General features: G+C 37.0%; 1 protein-coding gene across 1 annotated transcript in view; it reads left to right on the top strand.

Annotated features, from left to right (window-relative positions):
• The first annotated feature begins 786 nt into the window (after positions 1-786).
• Positions 787-22,920, top strand: part of LOC137241488 (ADAMTS-like protein 3) — an 80,068-nt gene continuing 57,934 nt past the window's right edge. The window contains exons 1-4 of the mRNA XM_067769093.1: positions 787-992; positions 3,116-3,287; positions 6,034-6,178; positions 21,272-21,401. Of these exons, the coding sequence (XP_067625194.1) occupies positions 787-992; positions 3,116-3,287; positions 6,034-6,178; positions 21,272-21,401 (653 nt within the window). The remainder of the gene's footprint in view (positions 993-3,115; positions 3,288-6,033; positions 6,179-21,271; positions 21,402-22,920) is intronic.

Genomic DNA, 22,920 nt, shown 5'->3' on the forward strand with positions numbered 1-22,920 from the left:
AGAAGCTGGATAAATAAAAAAAGTATGTAGCAAGAGTGGAAAGAAAGAAAAAAAACACGAAAATGTAGAGGAAGGAAAATCGAAAATAGAACTGGCTTCATGAAAACTTACTAATTTATCAATGGACCATTTTGCTTTGCTTACCTAAGCAACATGATTAGGAACACAAAATATTCGCTCTATGCTGGTAAGTGCAGCGTCGTCTACTGCCTTTCTACTGGTGTTCGCTTTGATATCACCGCTGAGCTAGTGCCGAGCCTAAATTTCCGATTGCTATTAAGATCGTTGTTCACCCGTCGCCAGCCGTTACCGCCCGAGCACGCCATGTTGTTAACGGTATGACAATTGTCGTCGTGACCCTTCTTAATGCTGCTTGCCACAGTCGTTGGCAGTCTCAGCTGATCGGATACTCTCGCGATCATTTGCCAAAGTGTTTCCGACCATCCACCATGGGCATCAATTGGCCCCTCTTGCCCATATTCTGCTTACGCCACTGTTTATTGATTCATCTAACATAATTTCCCGTAGTAGTAGTAAACATGCGTAGTAGTATAGCGTAGCGGAAGCATACATTTTGGCGCTTCCGCATTTATGCAGTTTTGTTTTCTTTGCCTTTTTTTTTTTGTTTCGTTTTGTCTTTTTTCTCTCATGTATTAATTTAGTGCATGTTGCAGCAAAAGCAATTCAGCGGCATCTTCATCCTCCAGCAGTGCTGGCAGCAAAGATGACCAATGGTCTGGTTGGTCGGATTAGTCGACGTGTTCACGTACCTGGGTTGGTGGTATTATGCAACAAATACGCCGCTGTTATAACACAAATGGTTGCAAAGGTGAAAGCGTACGCTATCGCATCTGTAATATGCAATCATGTCCGGAGCAACAAGACTTTCGTGCGCAACAATATGCAGCCTACAATGATGTACCGTATGATGGTACGCTTTATACGTGGACACCACACTACGACTATGTGGAGCCATGCGCTTTAACATGCAGGTGAGTAAGAAGGTATATTATCACATACATATACCAGCTACCAAATATTGCGCACATCCTTGGAAATACGAGTTCCAGCTTTCGTTTCAATTGTTTTTGTTGGCAACTATCCAGTTTTTTTCTGTTTCGAATGCGCTGAAATCGATGTGAAATTTATGATCCATGCAATTCGTGTAAATGTGAAAACCTCAAAAGAGTTTTGTTACATGAGCCATAGCGCACATAAAAGCGGCCAATAATTTATGGCGGTAGTGCGATCTATTATCCGCATCTCTAATGTCATAGCAGGATAGCCGGGTACTTTCTGGAAGTTCTATTTAGGGTTGGGATTGTCCGAGTAGCTCTTATACAAGGACGCATAGCTGAAAACCGGTAGTCCAATCACAAACCTGAACCCTGAATTCGATACTCTCCGGAATATGTCCGACTGCTTCGGAAACGATTTCTTTGACCCCTCAAATCTTTTGCATTTGTAAACTTAATTAACTTCTTATAATAGGCCATCCCTTACCTTAAATATCTCCTTATCCCATAATTTGCTAGTGCTATAACTGCATCTTACGGCTCCTGCTTAACTATCACAAACCACTGTTTCAGTATGACCGGCCTGGTATGTGATTGGCGGATGATCTCCAAAAGCACAATAACATACACAGCCATAATCTTACCAATACTAAGGTCGACAAAACAATTTGTTGTTCGAAAAGCTCCATCAATTATCAAAATATGGATGCTGTAAATGGCATGCTACTCGCTATCATTTCCCGTATGGTCAGTTATTTAACAAAACGCCAAGCTCTCTCCGTTTTTGCACCGATCTAGAACACATAATGACGGAATACTTACATGCCCATATGAATGGTCCGTGTACATATGTATGGTCTTAAAAATTTCTGATTATCTTAGACTTGGCTGCGTATTTTGATCAAAATATCAATTGTCGCAATTTTGCATTTCAGGCTCAGAGACTCTCTCACTATGCTTTTGAACACAGACACTACGTTTAGTTGTACTCCACCAACCAATCAATCGTAGAGTAAGTATCCGAATGACGGTCTACAAACTCTTTTGGCAGTAATTTCCAAGAATATCGTTGACTGAAAGTGCGCTTGGAGCGGTCGTCTTTAAAGCTTAGCAGTATTTCTTGACTTTCAAGAAATGATAAATTCAGGGATTTTCTTTCTAAAGCAAACATATGCAAAAATATGGTTCTTTGAGGAGCTCGCTCTACACCTACTCAATTGTATCAGTGATACATGAGATCCTGATAATAGTTTTGAGCTCTTATGACTGGTTGCCAAGTAACTAAGACTTCTTCGAATGTCCGGAAATCACCGAAATATTTCCCGCAGGCATATGTGATAAGAAAAAACAAGAATCGGCTCAAAAACCCAAATAAGTTTGAAATCAAACTCGATTGAACCCGATCTTTAAATATAAAAATCTTACGTGACTAGCACACTATGGACATATTCAGTCTATGTGCGGTCTTTATTGATCGGCCAGTTCAACCTAGCACACATCCATAGATTGTTACTCAAACCACGCGCATCAGTAACAAATTATGGTTGGCAAAAGCAGAGCAAAGAGGTTGATATACGTGAATATATCGGTTGAGCCATGATTACGAAATGACCAAACCTTTTGCTAAATATCTCAAAATTTCAAGATTTTGTGTATAATACAAAAAAAAAAAAAGCAAAAAAAATACTATCTACAGTATCTGGGGGATTGCACTGGGAAACTAAAAAACAAAATATCACAATCCTTATACGAGGAGCAATCTCACCTATACTTTATTCAAAATAATATATTTCTATCACAGTAAAACTAGATTTTCAGAAGTCATGAACTGCCAAAAGAATGCAATTTTTATCTAAATACTTTCCGTGCGGTCAAAAGTAATCAGCCAACTTTGGAAGTCTAATGACCAATTAGGGGACAAAGTACAAAATCTTCCAAGCATTTTTTTAAGATATTTAAAGAATTCAAAATGAAGCAACTTCAAGACGCTGGGTATTTAGAAACTTCAAACCCTCGTTTAATATCCAACTTGTCACACTTCAGTAAAAACAACGAAAGCGCTTAAAGTTTACTCATACTTTTTTTTATTGTAATTTCAGAGGTCGCCCGCGGCATTTACATTTGGGAGACAGCTCTTCAAACGAGAATGAAGGCGTAGAAGATCCTGAGCACTATGATGATCATGTAATTGTACAGTTATCAGCGCGCGTGCAAGATGGCACACGCTGTCGTACGGGTAGCCTAGATATGTGCATACAAGGAAAATGCCAGGTGAGTAACAAAAATATATTAGAAAAAATCAGCGCCTAAAATGATGTCAGTTAAACAAGTACAACTGGCGGCCACCGTGGTGTGATGGTAGCGTGCTCCGCCTACCACACCGTATGCCCTGGGATCACACCCCGGGCAAAGCAACATCAAAATTTTAGAAATAAGGCTTTTCAATTAGAAGAAAATTTTTCTAAGTGGGGTCGCCCCTCGGCAGTGTTTGGCAAGCGCTCCGGGTGTATTTCTGCCATGAAAAGCTCTCAGTGAAAACTCATCTACCTTGCAGATGCCGTTCGGAGTCGGCATAAAACATGTAGGTCCCGTCCGGCCGATTTGTAGGGAAAATCAAGAGGAGCACGACGCAAATTGGAAGAGAAGCTCGGCCTTAGATCTCTTCGGAGGTTATCGCGCCTTACATTTATTATTTTTTTTTTAACGAGTACAACTTGTGGGTCTTGAGTTAATGAAGCAGTGAAAAAAATTTTACTAAATAAAAGCTTCTGCAGTTATTTGGCAGGCACGAGAAAAAAAGGACAAATGAGCGTCTAGAGAGCTTAAGATATTTTAAGCTATGTTTAACTGTGACTACGATGACGTGATAGCATGCATTCGTAATAAATATACTAAAGTTTTTTCGCATGCCTATATTTTTATTAGTTGTTAGGCTTAAAGGAATTACCCAGACAGCCAAAAATACAAATGAAATCACGTAAAATATTCTTGCATATGTGCTTTCCTTTAATGTTGCAAAGCAAATATTTGTTTGCCTACTTTTAGGCGTATAAATAAATCATATTCAAACCTGAATCTGTACGATTTTGGAAAGGATAGCTGTTTAGCATAAATATACGAGTAATTACTTATGGTATTATATTCAGCTTTACACACATGGAAACGTGCCACATTGCGTAATCTTGAAAGATTTTTTCTTGCGTTTTTTGTACGGTAATAAAACACATTTAATACGAGCTTACATCATTTTCTGTGTTTACTGCCACAAATCGGCAGTAAATAGAAATATCTTGTTACGAAAAGAAATGGGACCGCCGATTGTGATTATTATACTCAGCTGAGCACCTTCCACACCAAAAGGAGTTACCATTGTGTTCTACGCCGATGACTGCACTATAATTGTAACAGGGACCACCAATTAATGAGCTTTGGTGTGACCTAACGGCTATCTCCTTAGTATTTCCAGGATTTTCACCTCTCGAAATAGGCACTATCACCTACAAATCTTCGGCAACCTTATTTTCTACGTGGATGTTGCAAAGATCTGCCAGATTGGACAAGGAAACTACGCCAAGGTTTCGTCTGTCGCGAGGATTTCTCTGACAGTACCTGTAGGGTTACAAAAAGGACCTGCCTGTCACAACCCGTAGGGTACAAAGGGACCACTCTTTCACTACCCGTTCGGGCTACAGGTACAAATGGTCTCAAAATGGGATGTGTTCAAAACAAGGGACCACTCCAAACCGCACAAAGATATAAAAACTGGCTATTGTCGCATATTCCTTTGCGCCCCATTTCGGATTCAGCCAGACTATAGAAATTTTTTGCAGGGTGCATAAGAATCTGTGGATACCATCTATTTTATATAGCGCAGATTGGCCTCCGTTTCCGCAGGGTATGGGTTCGGTAAATGGTCGATTAAGAAGTCTTGCATAAGGTTTCAAGGTAAAATAAGCATTACGTCAATGCTTAGTCTTCCCAGCATCTTTTCTCGCAAGGTCGCTGGTGGCGCAGTTCCTGGTACGCCACTGTAATACGCCCATAAATTTTAAGGTTATATTAATGTGTCCACCATCTCACTGCTCATAACTCCGCTTTGAGGCACTCTTTATGCTAGTTGTCAGTGGACAGAGTATTTACCGGTTTAGTGATAACAAGTGAAGTGAGGTCTGCCCAGCTCTAGATTTGGTATTAGAATTTGTATTTAAATCCATAAATGTACCCACGAGTATAGGGAAAAGTAGGTCAGCTGAGACATAGCCCCTAATATCCCAGTAAGACTAATTACAACCAGGGCGCGCCAGGTATCTGGAGGCCACCGTAATAGGGCAACGTAGTTCCATTCATCTTCGGAACCGTTTATCGTGTTGTCCTCTCTAAATCCACCATATTCGATAAAGGAAAGCATGGAACACCTTATATAGGGAGTGACTCTTCGTCATGTATAGTCGGTCTTGGGCTACAGAGTAGCCCCTGCTCCATCAAAAAATTGGCCCCGAATGAAAGACGAAACCCGTTAACGGTGGGAGTATGGAGTGAAAGGGAAATCACCACGAGAAGGCTCCACCCCAGCATGGGTGGGAGGGTGCAAGCATTTAAAAGTCGACGTTTTGGGATAACGCCAGTGAGTGCAAGGCGAGATATCCCCATCAAAGACACTTAAAATAATAAAAAGTATCTTTGATTTGAATGGCGGATCAAATCAAAAATCAAAAGTAGTTTAGATTCTGCTGAAGAATCACTTGAAATCGGGATTCCTCTTATATACTAAAAAAATTGGTTGTTTTTAATTTGTTTTGAAAATCTCTATTACCTAAAGTATAATGAATAATATAAGAGACTAGCTGCTATTTTCTACACGCCTTAAACTATGCATCGAAATATTGTCGTTAAATATACTTACTGTATATGGAAGTTTGTTTATATTTTTATCATATTGAAATAAATTATTATCTATTAAAAAGACAATATTTTCTTCACACTTTTTATTTCATCATTTCCTCATCTCTCTTTTTAGCGCGTTGGCTGCGATTTAAAAATCGGTTCAACGAAAAAAATCGACAGTTGTGGAGTTTGTGGTGGCGATAGCACCACCTGTTCGCAGCCACTTTACAATTGGGAAACAACAGCAACAACACAATATTCGGTGACATGTGGTGTAGGTAAGTTGGAGTGTAAACAATTATATATGTATGTATGTAAAACTACGTTTCGACTGTCATTTAATATTCACAAATGCACAAAAGCTCTTGTAATACATCCTTGAAACAATGAGCTCAAATGTTTTTGTAACACAAACGCAAATAATTTGATATAACAATAAAAATAAATAAAGTCAAGGCCACCGTGGTGTGATGGTAGCGTGCTTCGCCTACCACACCGTATGCCCTGGGTTCGCACCCGGGCAAAGCAACATCAAAATTGTAGAAATAAGGTTTTTAAATTAGAAGAAAATTTTTCTAAGCGGGGTCGCCCCTCCGCAGTGTTTGGCTAGCGTGCCGGGTGTATTTCTGCCATGAAAAGCTCTCAGTGAAAACTCATCTGCCTTGCAGATGCCGTTCGGAGTCGGCATAAAACATGTAGGTCCCGTCCGGCCAATTTGTAGGGAAAATCAAAAGAAGCACGGCGCAAATTGGAAGAGAAGCTCGGCCTTAGATCTCTTCGGAGGTTATCGCGCCTTACATAAATTTTTTTTTTTTTTAACACAATGCATTTCTCACAGCAAGGGCAATTCTGAGTAGCGAAATTACTCTTGGTAGATAGGCAGGGTACGGCATTGTTGAATGTGACAGGAAGCTAACCTATTTTTGACAGCTTTGCTGTTGTGCTGCCACATGTTATTGTTTACACTGCGGGGAGACAATTACGACACGCTCTCTGTTTAAGCAGCGAACGACTTGTGCCAATATATGGGTTGCGTGTTTCGGTTGAACTTACACGTTCGTGTTAATGGGTGATTCCATGAAAACGCACCACATTCGATTTAGAGAATTTTCAGCAGTGCGATTTATTTGTTAGTTAGAAATAGTTAAGCGTAGAATATTGGTTCATCCAGCGAGTCATGTGTGACCACATGGTTGTGTTTATCTGAGCCCAATTGAGTTGATGAGACAGGCTCAGTGAGTGAGCATAAATCATGTAAGAGCAAAAACAAAAAAGTTAATTAAAAAATAAGCAAAAGAAACAGTAAATGCAGCAAAAGAAAGAAGAAAACTTTATACAAAAGGGGGGAAATTAAGAAAACCGTAGAAAAGTGAAAAGAAGAATTAACAAAAGAAGTAGAAGGATAGTAATAAAGAACAATGAAGAAAAGAAAATATAAATGGAATCACTGTTAAAATTATTATTACAGCTATGGCAAGGACTTCTATTTAGACTACGAATTTGGTTGGGACTGGCTTATTTCTAGTTAGTGGATCGATTTTTATACCCAGCGTTTACTTATACACAAGGGTATTATCACTTTAATTGGATAACGGTAGTACGTAATGGCATAAGAAGTCGATATAGATATAAACTTCATTACATCGAAATTATCCGGATCGAACAAGATTTTCATTGAGTTATGTTCGTCCGTGCGCCCGTGAACAGGATAACTAAGATACAAATTTAGATATCTTTACGAAATTTGGAATACTGGCTTATCTGGACACTAAATAGGTTAGTTTAAAATAGGCAAAATCGAACTAAAACTACGCCCATTTTTTCTATATTCGTTTCAAAAAATTAAAAATAATATAATTCATTTCAAAAGACAGACGGAATGATAAAACTTCATCCGTTAAGCGTATGACATAAAAGTTTTGGTAAAAATTCGGAAAATAGGCGTGGCACCGCCCACATTTAAAAAAAACAAATCAAAAGCGTTTGAAGCTGTAAAACATAAGTCGTTGAAGATGTCTTGCTGAAATTTGGCATGTTTGTTTTTTTTTTCGCTAATATAAATAAAATTAACAAAATCTACTGCGACCACGCCCACTTTCAAAAAAAAAAAAACAAGTAAGGAAGGCTAAGTTCGGGTGTAACCGAATATTGCATACTCAGCTGAGAGCTTTGGAGACAAACAAAATAAGGGCAAATCACCATTTAGAAAAATGAACCTAGGGTAACTCTGGAATGTGTTTGTATGACATGGGTATCAAATGGAAGGTATTAAAGGTAGTATTTTAAAAGGGAGTGATTCTTAGTTCTATAGATGGACGCCTTTTCGAGATATCGCCATAAATGTGGACCAGGGGTGACTCTATAATGCGTTTGTACGATATGGGTATCACATTAAAGGTATTAATGAGGGTTTTAAAAGGGAGTGACCCTTAGTTGTATATATGAAGGCGTTTTCGAGATATCGACCAAAATGTCGATCAGGGTGACCCAAAACATTATCTGTCGGGTACCGCTAATTTATTTATATATGTAATACCACGAACAGTATTCCTGCCATGATTCCAAGGGCTTTTGATTTCGCCCTGCAGAACTTTTTCATTTTCTTCTACTCAATATGGTAGGTGTCACACCCAATTTACAAAGTTTTTTCTAAAGTTATATTTTGCGTCAATAAAACAATCCAATTACCATGTTTCATTACTTTTTTCATATTTGGTATAGAATTATGGCATTTTTTTCATTTTTCATAATTTTCGATATCGAAAAAGTGTGCATGGTCATAGTCGGATTTCGGCCATTTTTTATACCAAGATAAAGGGGGTTCAGATAAGTACATGAACTAAGTTTAGTAAAGATATGTCGATTTTTGCTCAAGTTATCGTGTTAATGGCCGAGCGGAAGGACAGACGGTCGACTGTGTATAAAAATTGGGCGTGGTCATAGAGTCTATGCCCCTACCAAATTTCAGAAGGATCGGTAAATTTTTGTTCGACTTATGGCATTAAAAGTATTCTAGGCAAATTAAATGAAAAGGGCAGAGACCCGCCCATTTTGAAAATTTATTTTATTTTTATATTTTGTTGCACCATATCATTACTGGAGTTAAATGTTTACATATATTACTTAAATACTTTAAATATATTCAATTTTTTGTTAAAATTTGACTTAAAAATTTTGTTTAAAAAAGTGGGCGTGTTCGTCATCCCATTTTGCTAATTTTTTATTAAGCATACATATAGTAATAGGAGTAACGTTCCTGCCAAATTTCATCATGATATCTTCAACGACTGCCAAATTACAGCTTGCAAAACTTCTAAATTACTTTCTTTTAAAATTGGGCGGTGCCACGCCCATTGTCCAAAATTTTACTAATTTTCTATTCTGCGTCATAAGTTCAACTCATCTACCAAGTTTCATCGCTTCATCCGTCTTTGGTAATGAATTATCGCACTTTTTCGGTTTTTCGAAATTTTCGATATCGAAAAAGTGGGCGTGGTTATAGTCCGATTTCGTTCATTTTAAATAGCGATCTGAGATGAGTGCCCAGGAATCTACATACCAAATTTCATCAAGATATCACAAAATTTACTCAAGTTGTCGTGTTTACGGACGGACGGACATGGCTAAATAAATTTCTTTGTTCGCCCAGATCATTTTGATATATAGAAGTCTATATCAATTTCGATTAGTTTATGCCGTTACGGATTACCGTTATGCGAACAAAGTTAATATACTCTGTGAGCTCTGCTCAGCTGAGTATAATAAATATGGAAACATGGAAAAATTAAAATATACAATATATTATTGCCAAATTTGTTTGTGGGTTGCCTTCATGGCTACAAAAATTAATTTGGTGAATTTTTGGGAAAGAGGCATGGTGCTGCCCACATTTAGAAGAAGACAATTTAAAAGTTTTTAAGCCATATGAATATGCGTAGATTTCATATTGAAATTGGGCACGGAGGTAGTCCTTGCTATTGTATATAGACCTTGCCATCTTAAAAAAATCGATTTAGAAATTTCGAAAAATTGAAAAATTCGATTATTTAATATCAACGATCAATAACAAAATAGATTGGCAACCACGCCAAATAAATAACGTGGTGAAACTTGATACACAGGTTGACCTTATGATGATAAGTAGAAATTTGGCACAGAATGCCCCATACTTATTTATCTATACTCTCACCGTTACCAACACATCTAGTAAGCTTTAAGAGCGACTGATAACAAATAAAAATGGAAATTTAACATGCAAAATTTATTTACATTTCTCTTTTATTTTGATGTCGAAATTTTCGAACTTACAAAACCCCACCTGTCATGACATTTATTTGCATTAACTACCTGTTATAGAAATAAGTGCACATATTCACATATATTTTAAGCGCTTTACCGCTATATGGACGACTGATGACGCCACATCTTTTATTTTAAGTAGCACAACAGCTCACAGAGTAATTTGAAGTACGAATTGACTTCAATTCCATGTAAATATTGAAAAAGATAGCAATTGCCATCAGAGTAGGCAGAGATACTTATGTATTCAAGATGGTAGATTGATATATACGCAAATCGAGGCTGCTTGTTGTTGGGTTGTAAACGTTTCGCAATCGGAATATGAAGTACGTGGGAAACAAAAATGCTCTGTTCGTAGAATCAGTTAAACAAATTACGCAAAAATAAGGCAATGAGATGTTTCATGATTTTAACTGGGACACGTATGTTAATATACTGAAAATAACGATTTAAATAAATTTAGCTTTTAGGATGACTTAAAACGAAATATTTTCGCTCGTAATAATTCGCACGATGCGAAAACGCTCCTTAGCCTTCTATTGTCTTAAGAAAAAAACGATTATAAGTTATTTCGGCTTCTTCAGGCCAGAACGAAAAATTACACTGAAGATTGCACACTGCAGGAACCTGTTTGTTTCCAAAACAAATATAATTAAAGATAATTGAACATATAAGTTCGGGAATTACCACGGAGCCCTTCGTATTTGGCCTCAATGTGTCACAAATCCTCGAATTCATTCCTATCTGCTGGGTTTCTCGTCAAGATGCAAGCTCGATTAAATGAATTGCTATATTTGCTGATTCGATACAAAAAATCCGATAAAAATCTTTGAAGCGATTTAAAGGGTTTGTGACAATTATCCAAAGACAGTTTCACGAAAATATCGAAGATATGCTGAAGCTTTATGAAATTTCAACAAACATTGTATAAACATTTCAAGAACTTTTTCGAATCAGAAACCTTTTAGGAATCGTGCCAGTAGTATCCGAAATAAATTGGTTTGAGTAATACCTCAATAAAATGGTTCGTTTTAAGATATTGAAATCAGCGCGCGAACCTGAGCTGCATATTAAACCGGAACAAAACCGAATAAGGAATTGAAACCGGAACGCTTCTAAATTCAGAACTTAAACCCAAAACGGCTCTTAATAAGGAACCCAAAACAGAACGGAATCGAAATGGGTAATAAAACCGGATAATGAACCGAAACCGGCACGAAACCAAATATGGAACTGAAACCAAATAAGGAACTGAAAACGAATATGGAACTGAGAGTAAATAAGGAACTAAACCGGGAACGAAGCCGAATTGGGAACTAAACTCGGCAAACCCGAATAGGGAATGAAATCGGAACGGAGCAGAATCGGGAATGAAACCAGAACAAAACGGAATAAGGAACTGAAACCGAAAAAGAAATGAAATGGAATAAGGAACTCTAACCGAATAAGGAACTGTAACCGGAATGGAACAGAGTTGATTAGCGAAACCGAAAAGGACTGAAATGGTGTAAGGAACTTTCATAGAATAAGGAACTGATACCAAATTAGGAACGGAAACCGGACGAAACCGACTTCCGAACTTAAACGGGAACAAAATCGAATAGGGAGCTGAAAACGAAGCAAAGCCGAAGTGGTAACTAAAATCGGAATGGAACATAAATTAAAACTGATAAGAAGCTGAAACTGGAACGAAACCGAACTGGGAAATGAAACCGGAACAAAACTGAAAAAGGAGCTTGAAACGGAATAAAATCTAATAAAGAACTAAAACTGGAACTAAACCGAATTTTGAACTGAAACGAAACTGAATAATTCGAAACCTAATAGAGAACTGAAATCGGAACGAAGCCGGCAACGAATCCGAATTGGGAACGGAAACCAGAATAAAAACGGAAAAGAAAATGCACGCCAAAATATAAATGGAATTGGGAACTGAAACCGACATCGGAATTGAAACCGAAATCTGAATTGAAATCGGAACCGATTTTCGAACTGAAACTGGAACTGAAACCGAATTCGAAATTGAGATAGAAACCGAATACAATATAGCAATCGGAACCGAAGCGAGAACGCACCTCGAAGCGAAATACCAGCATATGACGAAAAATCACATCCGAAACCATAAGGCTATGCTAAACTCAAAGTTTAGGTTCAAGAAACCTTTTTGAAGTCTTTGAACAAAAAACAACTGATAATTATTCATTCTAAAAGCTTTCATTTAAGTGGAATATTTAAATTTCTAAGTAGAACACGCACATTTAAATAGCTCAATTTATCAAGTCATGAAATTGTCACACCCACACCTAAGTGCATTAAAATCATAAGCAAATTGGACAGCAAATTTAATTAAAATAAAAATTTTGTGAAAAAACTTCTAATGTCCTTAAGTGGCGCCTTTGAAGAAAGCACTTCGCATATTTCACTATTTATTTAGATAAATGTTTGCATGCAGCGATCGATATCACTCATCGCCTCTCTCTCTTTAAAATTGTTTTCAGTTCAGCTTTAGAAAAAGTAAAAAAAAAAAAACGATCCAAATATTGTAGTGCTTCCCACGCGCTTGCCATTTCCACGTGACATGCCATGGCGTATACGCAACCTATTAGGCGTATTTAGTTATTCATTGGCATGAGAAATGATTGATTTCGTGCCATGTAGTCAATTATAGACAACTTACAATCGCTTAACAGTAAGCTATCAATTCAGGTGGAAAGTGAACTTAAATAAATGATAAACTGTTAATGTTTTGGACAGGGTGCAATGCGACAATTTTCGTTTAGTTTTAGAAGCATTTTTGTGTATGTAATAAATATTTTCGATAAAGTTATGTAGATAAATGTGTTTATTTACTGCTGTAACAATACTCTTCTATGAATTAATTTGTTATAATTAGTTTCGTCATTGGAAATTTGTCCACTTATGCTCGCATTTTAATACATAATTAGGTTTTATAATTCTTTTGTAGTCTTTAGTATTGACTCTTAACTATTGACTAATTTAACCATATAAATGCATTTTAAACTATGTAAACGAATAAAACTGTCAAATTTTGTGTGAAAACTTCTTTACACAATTTGTATATATTTACGCGATTATTTCATGGTGTAAACGCTGCATACTTAAAGGAATGCAACCTTTCAAATATACTATTTTCATCAGAGATCTCAAACATCAGCAAGTCCATTATAAGAATATCTTGGAAAAGACGTTTTAGTTTTGGTTTTTCACTGGCAGACGTTGTTCTGCCATAAATTTGGTCTATCTGCATACATCTTAATAAGCGTTTTCCGTCTAACTCTGCCTCCCCCTCTTCTATTTTTCTTAATCCTCTTATTCACTCCTCCCTCCGTCTTTTTCTATTCATCTATCTCTATTTCGTCTCACGGTATCTCTTTCTCAGTCTCCTTCTCCTTCCCTCTTTTCTCTTCTTTCAAGTTCTTCTCATTCTTCATCACTTATTGCCAGTCCCAGAGGGTGGTATGTAGTTTGTTCCAGTCCTATTCCGAGTCCCAGTCCCACTCCGAGTCTCAGCCCCAGTCCTAGTCCTAATCCCAATCCCAGTCCGTCTCTGGTCTAGTTCCCGGAAAAAGGGATCGTAAATACTAATACAGGCAAATTAATACACCAAATTTCAAGCAAATCGAATAGGACGTACATATGTATATAGGTATGTGGGTATTATTAATTCATGTCTTTATTTCGGCTTCGCATGCTTATTTATCACTTTTGCCAGGTTGATGCGACTAAATCGAATATGGCAATGGAAATTACTTTAAAACTCTCAGCAACAGCTTTCATTTGATATCCATATTACACACACATTTTAGGGGTACCCGGGTCCACGTTTTGGCCTATATCTCAAGACCCTAGTCACCCGGCGATATAAAAATTACTCTTTACTAAAGCACACATCAACACCTTTCATTTGATATCCATATTACACACACATTGTAGCGGTATCCGGGTCCACGTTATGGCCTATATCTCAAGACCTTAGTCACCCAGCGATATAAAAAGTACTCTGTACTAAAGCACACATCAACAGCTTTCATTTGCTATCCATATTACACACACCTTCTAGGGGTATCCGGCTCCACGTTTTGGCCTATATCTCGAGACCGTAGTCACCCAGCCATATAAAAATTACTCTGCACTAAAGCACACATCAACAGCTTCAATTTGATAATCATAATGTGAAAACACATCCTAGTGTTACCCTGATCCACATTTTGGCCTATATCTCGAGACCCTAGTCACCAATAGTTATGAAAACTACCCTCTCCTAAGGCATTTATCACAGCTTCAATTTGGTACCCATAATGTAAAAACACATCCTAGTGTTACCCTGATTCACGTTTTGGCCTATATCTCGAGACCCTAGTCACCATTAGGTATGAAAACTACCCCGTACTAAAGCACTCATTAACAGCTTCAATTTGATACCCAAAATGTAAAAACACTATCTAGGCGTTCACGGGCCCACGTTTTGACCTACATTTCGAGACCCTAGTCACCCAGAGGTATGAATTTTACCCTCTACTAAATTAATCATCAACAGCTTTCATTTGTTATCCATATTCTATAGACATATTCTAGGGGTACCCGGTTCCACATTACACACACATTCTAGGGGTTCCCGGGTCTACGTTTTGGCCTATATCTCGAGTCCCCAGTCACGAATAGGTATGAAAGCTACCCTGTAGTAAAGCACTCATCAACAGTTTTCATTTGATATCCATATTGTATAAACACATTCTAGGGGTGCCCGGGTCCACGTTTTGACCTATATCTCGAGACCCTAGTCACCAATAAGTATGAAAACTACCCTGTACTAAAGCACTCATCAACAGCTTTCATTTGATATCCATATTGTATAAACACATTCTAGGGGTGCTCGGGTCCACGTTTTGGCCTATATCTCGAGACCCTAGTCACCCATGGGTACGAAAAATACCCAGTAACAAAGTACTCATAAACAGCTTCCATTTTATACCCATATTTTACAAACACATCCCAGAATTACCCAGGTCCACGTTTTGATCTCAAGCCCCTAGCCAGAACGGGATAAAAAAGTATTCTATGTCTGTTCCCTCGTTCTAAGCTACCTCTCCACCAATTTTCAGCCAAATCGGTTCATCCGTTCTTGAGTTATGAGTAGTGTAACTAACACGACTTTCTTTTATATATGTATATAGATAATTGGAAATAATTGAAGCGGCGGCCACCATGGTGTGATGGTAGCGTGCTCCGCCTACCACACCATATGCCCTGGGTTCATACCCCGGGAAAATCAACATCAAAATTTTAGAAATAAGGTTTTTCAATTAGAATAAAATTTTTCTAAGTGGGGTCGCCCCTCGGCAGTGTTTGGAAAGCGCTCCGGGTGTATTTCTGCCATGAAAAGCTCTCAGTGAAAACTCATCTGCCTTGCAGATGCCCTTCGGAGTCGGCATAAAACATGTAGGTCCCGTCCGGCCAATTTGTAGGGAAAATCAAGAGGAGCACGATGCAAATTGGAAGAGAAGCTCGACCTTAGACCTCTTCGGAGGTTATCGCGCCTTACATTTTATTTAGTTTAATTGAAGTGTCATTTCTTTTCAGTTGTGTTTCCGTTTAATAAAGTTATTATTAAAATAGGTGATTTGCAACATACATGTTAAATTGCAATTAGAATTAGTAATTGATGCAATTGGTTTATATTCTCTAATTCATTAAACAATTAGAAATAGTCAACTAATTCCCATTAGATAATTGAAATTTTTATTATAATGGTAAATCTAATTGCAATTAGTTGCCATTAGCAAAAAAAATTGGGTTACCTTTACAATTAGAAATGTAGTTGACTTCTGCTAATGCAATTATATATTCAATTAGCTCGAATTAGAATCAATTATTTATATTTATTTACTTCATTATTCGTTCACTTCAATCATTCTTAGAAAAAAATTTATCTTTATCAAAATAATTTATTCTAATTCGAGCTAATTGAATATCTAATTGCATTAGCAGAAGTCAACTACATTTCTAATTGTAAAGGTAACCCAATTTTTTTTGCTAATGGCAACTAATTGCAATTAGATTTACCATTAGAAAAAAAATTTCAATTATCTAATGGGAATTCGTTGACTATTTCTAATTGTTTAATGAATTAGAGAATTTCGCAAATGAAGGTTAATTAGCAATCATTAGCATTAGCTAATCATTACTTAACATCTATGATTTGCACCATATTGATTTTAGATTACAAATAGAAACTTGCGTTAGGGCTAAAGGTACTTTGGCGTTCGTGAAAAGGTGGCCTAAAGAATTTAATGATCCGTACGTTACTAAAGCTCTGTTTACATCATTGGTGAGGCCAATATTGGAATATGCTTCGATAATATGGAGCCCACGTTATCAGATTCACTGCGATAAACTGGAATCGGTCCAAAAATAGTTTTTGCTTTTTGCTTTGTAAGACTTGCCATGGGACACGTCAAGGAATCTTCCGCCGTACTGCAGCCGGTTAAAACTATTACAGTTCCCTACATTACAGAGCCGTAGTGAGATGCTTAATGTCTGATTTATAGTAAAACTCTTAATAAGGATGATAGCTAGCCCATTTCTGCTTGGCGAAATTAAGTTCAATGTGCCTGTCAGACCGCCTAGGTATTTTCAACAACTGCATATAATTACATACAGATCGAACTTCGAAATGCATGACCCACTTCGTGGCATTTGTCATGATTTCAATAATCATGGCAAAAACTTGGATGCTTTCGACCCGATTTTCAGAATTAAAAAGTACCTGCTTACTACGCTAAAAATATGTAAGGTGTAACCCCCTATACCTCTGTACGTCTTTTCGACTTTGAATTTGAATAATTTAATAAGTATACAGTATATTTTTGTAATTATTATTTAAATGTATTTAAGGTGCCAAGACTTTTTGTTTGTTTTTTTTTTTAATCAACTTCTTGTATTGTATAATTATTATTATTTTATTTAATTTTGTTTTGATGTATTGTGCCTATCTGTGGGAACTATTTCCTGTAGATATATATAAATAAATACTTATATCGTACACTCCTACTCTCCACAGCTTCAACCTCCCTCTCACTAACATCCTCTCCCACTATATTGTAGTCTATCTCCTTTAATTCTGCTTTCCCTGCTTTTACCTACTATCTCCTTTTTTAACTTTCCGTTTCCCTCCATCTCAATCTACTCCTCCCTCAACCTCTCCATCGCCTCATCCTTCCCTTTTCCCCAGAGCGACTCCCTATCTCGGCCTTGACTCCCTTTTCGTTTTCGCCACTTGCGAAATACATTTTTTTCGAATTGGGTTTTCAAAAAATTTATCCCAAAATTAATCTATCGCTCCACAAATAAACGTACATAGATTATGTTGCTCGGCCCCGGCCCAAAGAAAATTATCTTATATATTACCTAAAGAAAGAGGTGCCCATGTACCAAGTTCCAAGCAAAAAGCACATTAGGACTGTCCTTTGTCCACTTTCCAAAAAGAAACTTTTCTCAATTTTGCCAAAATTAAATAAATTTGCAATATAGTATATGAAAATCTAGAAAATTTAAGAAAATAAGCAGATTATGAAAAAACTTAATTCAGAAAAATCCAGAAGAATCTTTAGAAATTCATTCAAAAGAGTAATTGTCAACATAACCGGTCAAACTCTATGAAAATTTAAATATATAGATAATGGTCTGAAGCCAGTCATACTGGCGTATAATACAAAATAGTTGGTATACACATATACATATATATGACACATGTATAACCTGGAGCTTACCGGTATATTCGATTTCGGCTGTTGCGTTTGGTTATATAAAATTATTGATTTACATTCTCTTAGAAGATTGTGTAATCATGCAACATCACATTGCCGCTATTTAACAGCAACATTAATGCACGCCCACATGTACCTTATGTATGCATTTAAGTAGATCCAAGGTTAATTACATACCCACATAAATGCGCGTATAAGCTAGCTATTATGCTTAAATTTAGCCTATAATTCAATTGTGCTGCGCGACAAAGTAACGTCATTGAAATGCATCACAGACTAATAAAAAATGAAAAAGAAGCTTGGCTGCAGCGCACACATTAATGGGCCTGGTGGGATACTTGGAAAGTCTCAAGAACGCGAGTATACAAAGGAAGCGACACACTATGCTTCTACTCGTATTTGCTCTGTGTCGCCAATAAAAACGTGGGAGTTTAGCGCGTGGCAACAGCACATCTGCTTTTTCTTCCTCTTCTTCTTTTTCTTCATCATATATGAAATAACTTTAGTCTGCTCTTCTGCTCATCGCTTAGTTCGCTCTCCTTGCAACATCAACTGTTGTTTTGCTGTGTAGCCACTTAAACACTTAAATTTCTTACAACGACTTTGCGTGCCTTAGCGACGCGTCGCCTGGCGCTGAGATTGAACGTTTTTATACCTTTCATGAAAATGAAATGGTATATTAATTTCGTCACGAAACCGAAAATTGTAAGTCCTTAAAGGAAAATAGATAGACCCACCATTAAGTATACCGAAATAATCAGGTTGAAGAGCTGAGTTGTTTTAGCCATGTCCGTCTGTCCGTCTGTCTGTTTGTATGCAAACTAGTTCCTCAATTTTTGAGATATCTTGATAAAATTTGGTGAGCAGGTGTATTTGGGTGTCCGATTAGACATTTGTCGGAACCGACCGGATCGGACCACTATAGCATATATCCTCCATACAACCGATTTTTCAGAAAAAGAGGATTTTTGTAATATCTTACCCAATTTAACAGATTGAAGCTTCAAACTTCACCATATACTTTCGTATATTGAACATATTGTTGCCTGAAAAAATTTATGAGATCGGTCGTATATATAGTATATATCCCCCACAACCGATTGTTCCAACCGATTGTTCAGATAAGAAACTTTTCGCAATTTCTACCCCATTTTAACAGCTATAAGCTTCAAATTTCACCGATTGCTTACGTATATAGCATATATTGTTGTCTGAAAAAATCATAGAGATCGGTTGTATATATGGTATATATCTCATACAACCGATTGTTCAGATAAGAAACTTTTCGCAATTTCTACCCCATTTTAACAGCTATAAGCTTCAAATTTCACTGATTGCTTACGTATATAGCATATATTGTTGTCTGAAAAAATCATAGAGATCGGTTCTATATATAGTATATATCTCATACAACCGATTGTTCAGATAAGAAACTTTGCGCAATTTCTGCCCCGTTTTAACAGTTAGAAGCTTCAAATTTCACAAAATGCTTTCGTATATAGCATATATTGTTGTTTGAAAAAATCATAGAGATCGGTGGTATATATATTATATACTTCATATAAACTGTCATATGTTCAGCCCCATTCATGAAAGGTATGAAGTCTTCGGCACAGCCGAAGACAGTCCCGTTCTTACTTGTTTAGTTTGCTCTTGGCGCCATGAGCGCACACAGACTTTTTACATATGTAAGCGCTTCTTCTTAAGTGGTCCGTAACAAGTTTTTGTATTGATTGTCAACGATATTTATACCCAGATGATGTAGTGTACCTAATTTAAAAACCATATGTGATTTCCTATTATAGGAGAAAACGATGATAGAGAGAGAGAAAAGGTCTCAATTTGTATTAAATTAAGTCACTTGACCGAGGACCATCAGTCCCTTTGTTAGACTGTCCGAACATTTAAGCGCCGTCCAGGTTAAAATCGCTGCCTTTTGATAACTTGTAGCTGGCATTGCATTGTTTGGGCGATAGGGCATAAAAATAGTCCTGTAAGCTTTCTTGCGAGTTGAAAATGACAGTCAGAAGTGACTTCGGTATTCCATTGTCCACTTACCATATATGTATGTACTTCTGGACAGGTGGGCCTGAGTCAACTAAGCAAGCATTGGGCTCATACCACCTTTTTAAAATTGTCGCGGTCTGCGAGGCCAGTTGTTGACTTCAATCGCGGGATGGAACCTTTAGAGTTTATTCATAGAAATTTTACTCTTAACAAGGCGCTTCCCAGTAGGCGTTCGTCTGCTTCTCCTTGAAGCGTTACTTTGTCTCATCTTCGCCCCATCACTCGTCAATCTATGTCATCGATATCATCTAATGGAAATCCAAGGAGGTTTAAGGGGTTAGACCAAAGAGACATGGGTTTTAGAAGCGTTTGTTCCACTTTACAATTGAAAATATGATTGCTGTCACATGGAGACACATTGCATGCAGGACATAAATACATTGCGTATGTCCGGGTTGGTTGTGGATAAGTAAGAGCTTAACCTGTCGCAGTATCCAGATCGAATTTTTGCTAGAGTGACGCGCATATACCTGGGAAGTCTGGTTTCCTCTTCTACGAATTTTGGTTAATGAATTCTGAGAATGGGCCGTTATCGGCATAAGATTTGTGGATGAGGCTGAAGGCCTTTGTATGACTATTTGGTAAAACGGCTGAGTTTTTGTGTGCCGGATTTCTTAAAAAAGTGCTTACGGAGAGGTCCTTTTGTTTTCCCATAAGGCGGGTCTTCATCAGCTCATATGAAACTATTTGTTTGTGAAAAGGCATTCAGTGGCAGATAGCGGTATTTTAACAAGCTTCCTTCAGGGTCTTTTTCAAGCTCGACGACCATATTCGAAACGCCTAGCGCACAAGCTGGACCAATTGCTATGGTCGTTTCTCCGCGGCGGTAAATAGTATTAGTAGTTATTAATTTTTATTTTTTTGTCCAAGAATAGGTTTATCAAAATTGTTATTACAGACACGGAATATACCATTAAAATATTTCCGTAAAAATTATGATTGAAACTCGCAACTGGGTATAATGTATACATTTTTAATCGTGCTTAAATTAGTTTCACAACTTTTAGTGATGTTATATATTTATCAATGAAAGATTGGTCGTTTTATCTCTTTTACGCGTCATATACACAAACACACTTTTTACCTTTTACTTTCATCGATTAAAATTTCTACTTTCGCCACTTTGGCAGTGATTGTGCTACTGATTTCTTTTTTGTTATATTTATGTATAAAATAATGTCTCTCACCCATTTTTTCTTTTTACAAACTCACCCACAGGCTACAAGATGTCTCATGCTATATGTCGTAATCGTGTCACTGGCGTAGAAGTCGATGATTCTATGTGCATTGGTCCCCAACGACCGGAGCCTGCGGTGCTGCTCTGCAATACACACACCTGCCCACCGAGGTAAGTTTTGTAACATTAACTTGAAGGTCTCTTTTTCTCGAAAACTTTTGGTGTCTGTGTTAGTGTATATAACTCATTGTATGTCCGTTTGTTTCTTCGTTCGTTTCTTTCACTGTCTCTCGCTCTATTTGTCCCTGTCTTCAGTCGCCCTTAGTTATCTGCAATATCTATTGACTTATTTTTTTTATGTTTACTTCTGTTTTTCGGTAGTGAAATCTTAAGAAATCAATGAAGCTCGTCACTTTTTTTCGTTTATTGGTCAACATCTATGTGGGTTTGTTTTATTGTAGTGGATTGGCCAAGACCGACATTCAAAGTTCGTTGATTACAGTTTAAATCGTTTTAAGAATATTTGTTGCTTGAAAAGTATAATGACACCAATATGCTTTTTTCATTTGAACAAGTGAAAATTTTAGGTTTGTGAGACTAAGACTAATCCCATTTAACCGTATTCTTAATAACTGAAATTTATCTTAGAGATGTTAGATCACATCACAACACATATCTACAAAAGCCAGTTTGTCAATTAAAAATACTATAAATATATATCCGCAACGGCTTAAGCTAGTGAAACAAAACTGACTGAACCTGCGACTTGTGTTCGACAAGATTTTGGGATACTATTCCTCCTATTGACTCCCTCATTAAGTTAGGTGGACAGATTCCCATGTCCCCCTAATGTGATGTCTAGCCTAGAGTTGAGGTAAAGCCACAACAGATGTAACTTTATCAAAAACAAATAATTTTGGGCTGTTCGTTAAGAGCTTTCTTATCTGTGACAACTGATACTGATAGAATATTGTTTAATATCGCCTTATTATCGATAGCGAATTATTATCGTGGAATTATCGGCTTTTTGTCGACGGCTTACAGCCCTCGATTTTATATTAAATTTTTATCGTTCTCTGTATCATAGCAAACCGATAACGCGTCGAAAACAAATCGATAATGCGCCGATAACAAATTGATAACACTCCAACGGGAAGTGGACTAGAATCGGTAAATTTTGCATATAAAACCGATAACTATTAATAACTTTTTGAGAATCAAAAGGATCTAAGTGACATTTTTTTTAAAATTGAGTTATACTCATATTTGTATATTTAATATAGTGTATATTTGTTGACAATGCGATCCAAACCATTTTGGACATTTTATTGCCATATATTTGCCAGGCCAAAAACGAAATTTTATTGCAACAATTTTTGGATCCAAAAGGGTCTAAGTGCGCTTGGATCCAGAAAAAAAATTGCCAAAAATCAGCGAGACTTCCTACGAACTTAAGTTTAGCAATTTATTATATTAAAATTAAACGGGCTACAAAACTGCATACTTGAAAAAATTCTGCATGTTCTTTTGGCCGAGCAATCAACGTTCGAAATTTTATTGCAATAATTTTTGGAAATTTTTGCAATAATTTTTGGAAATTAGCAGTTATTTTCCATCTGCAGTAAACATCCTTTAAATTAATTGACTAACCTGCATTCATTTAGACAGGAATCATTTCAAATGCATTTAC

The sequence above is a fragment of the Eurosta solidaginis genome, chromosome 2, assembly GCF_040869045.1.
Source record: "Eurosta solidaginis isolate ZX-2024a chromosome 2, ASM4086904v1, whole genome shotgun sequence".
Classification (NCBI taxonomy): Eukaryota; Metazoa; Arthropoda; class Insecta; order Diptera; family Tephritidae; genus Eurosta; species Eurosta solidaginis.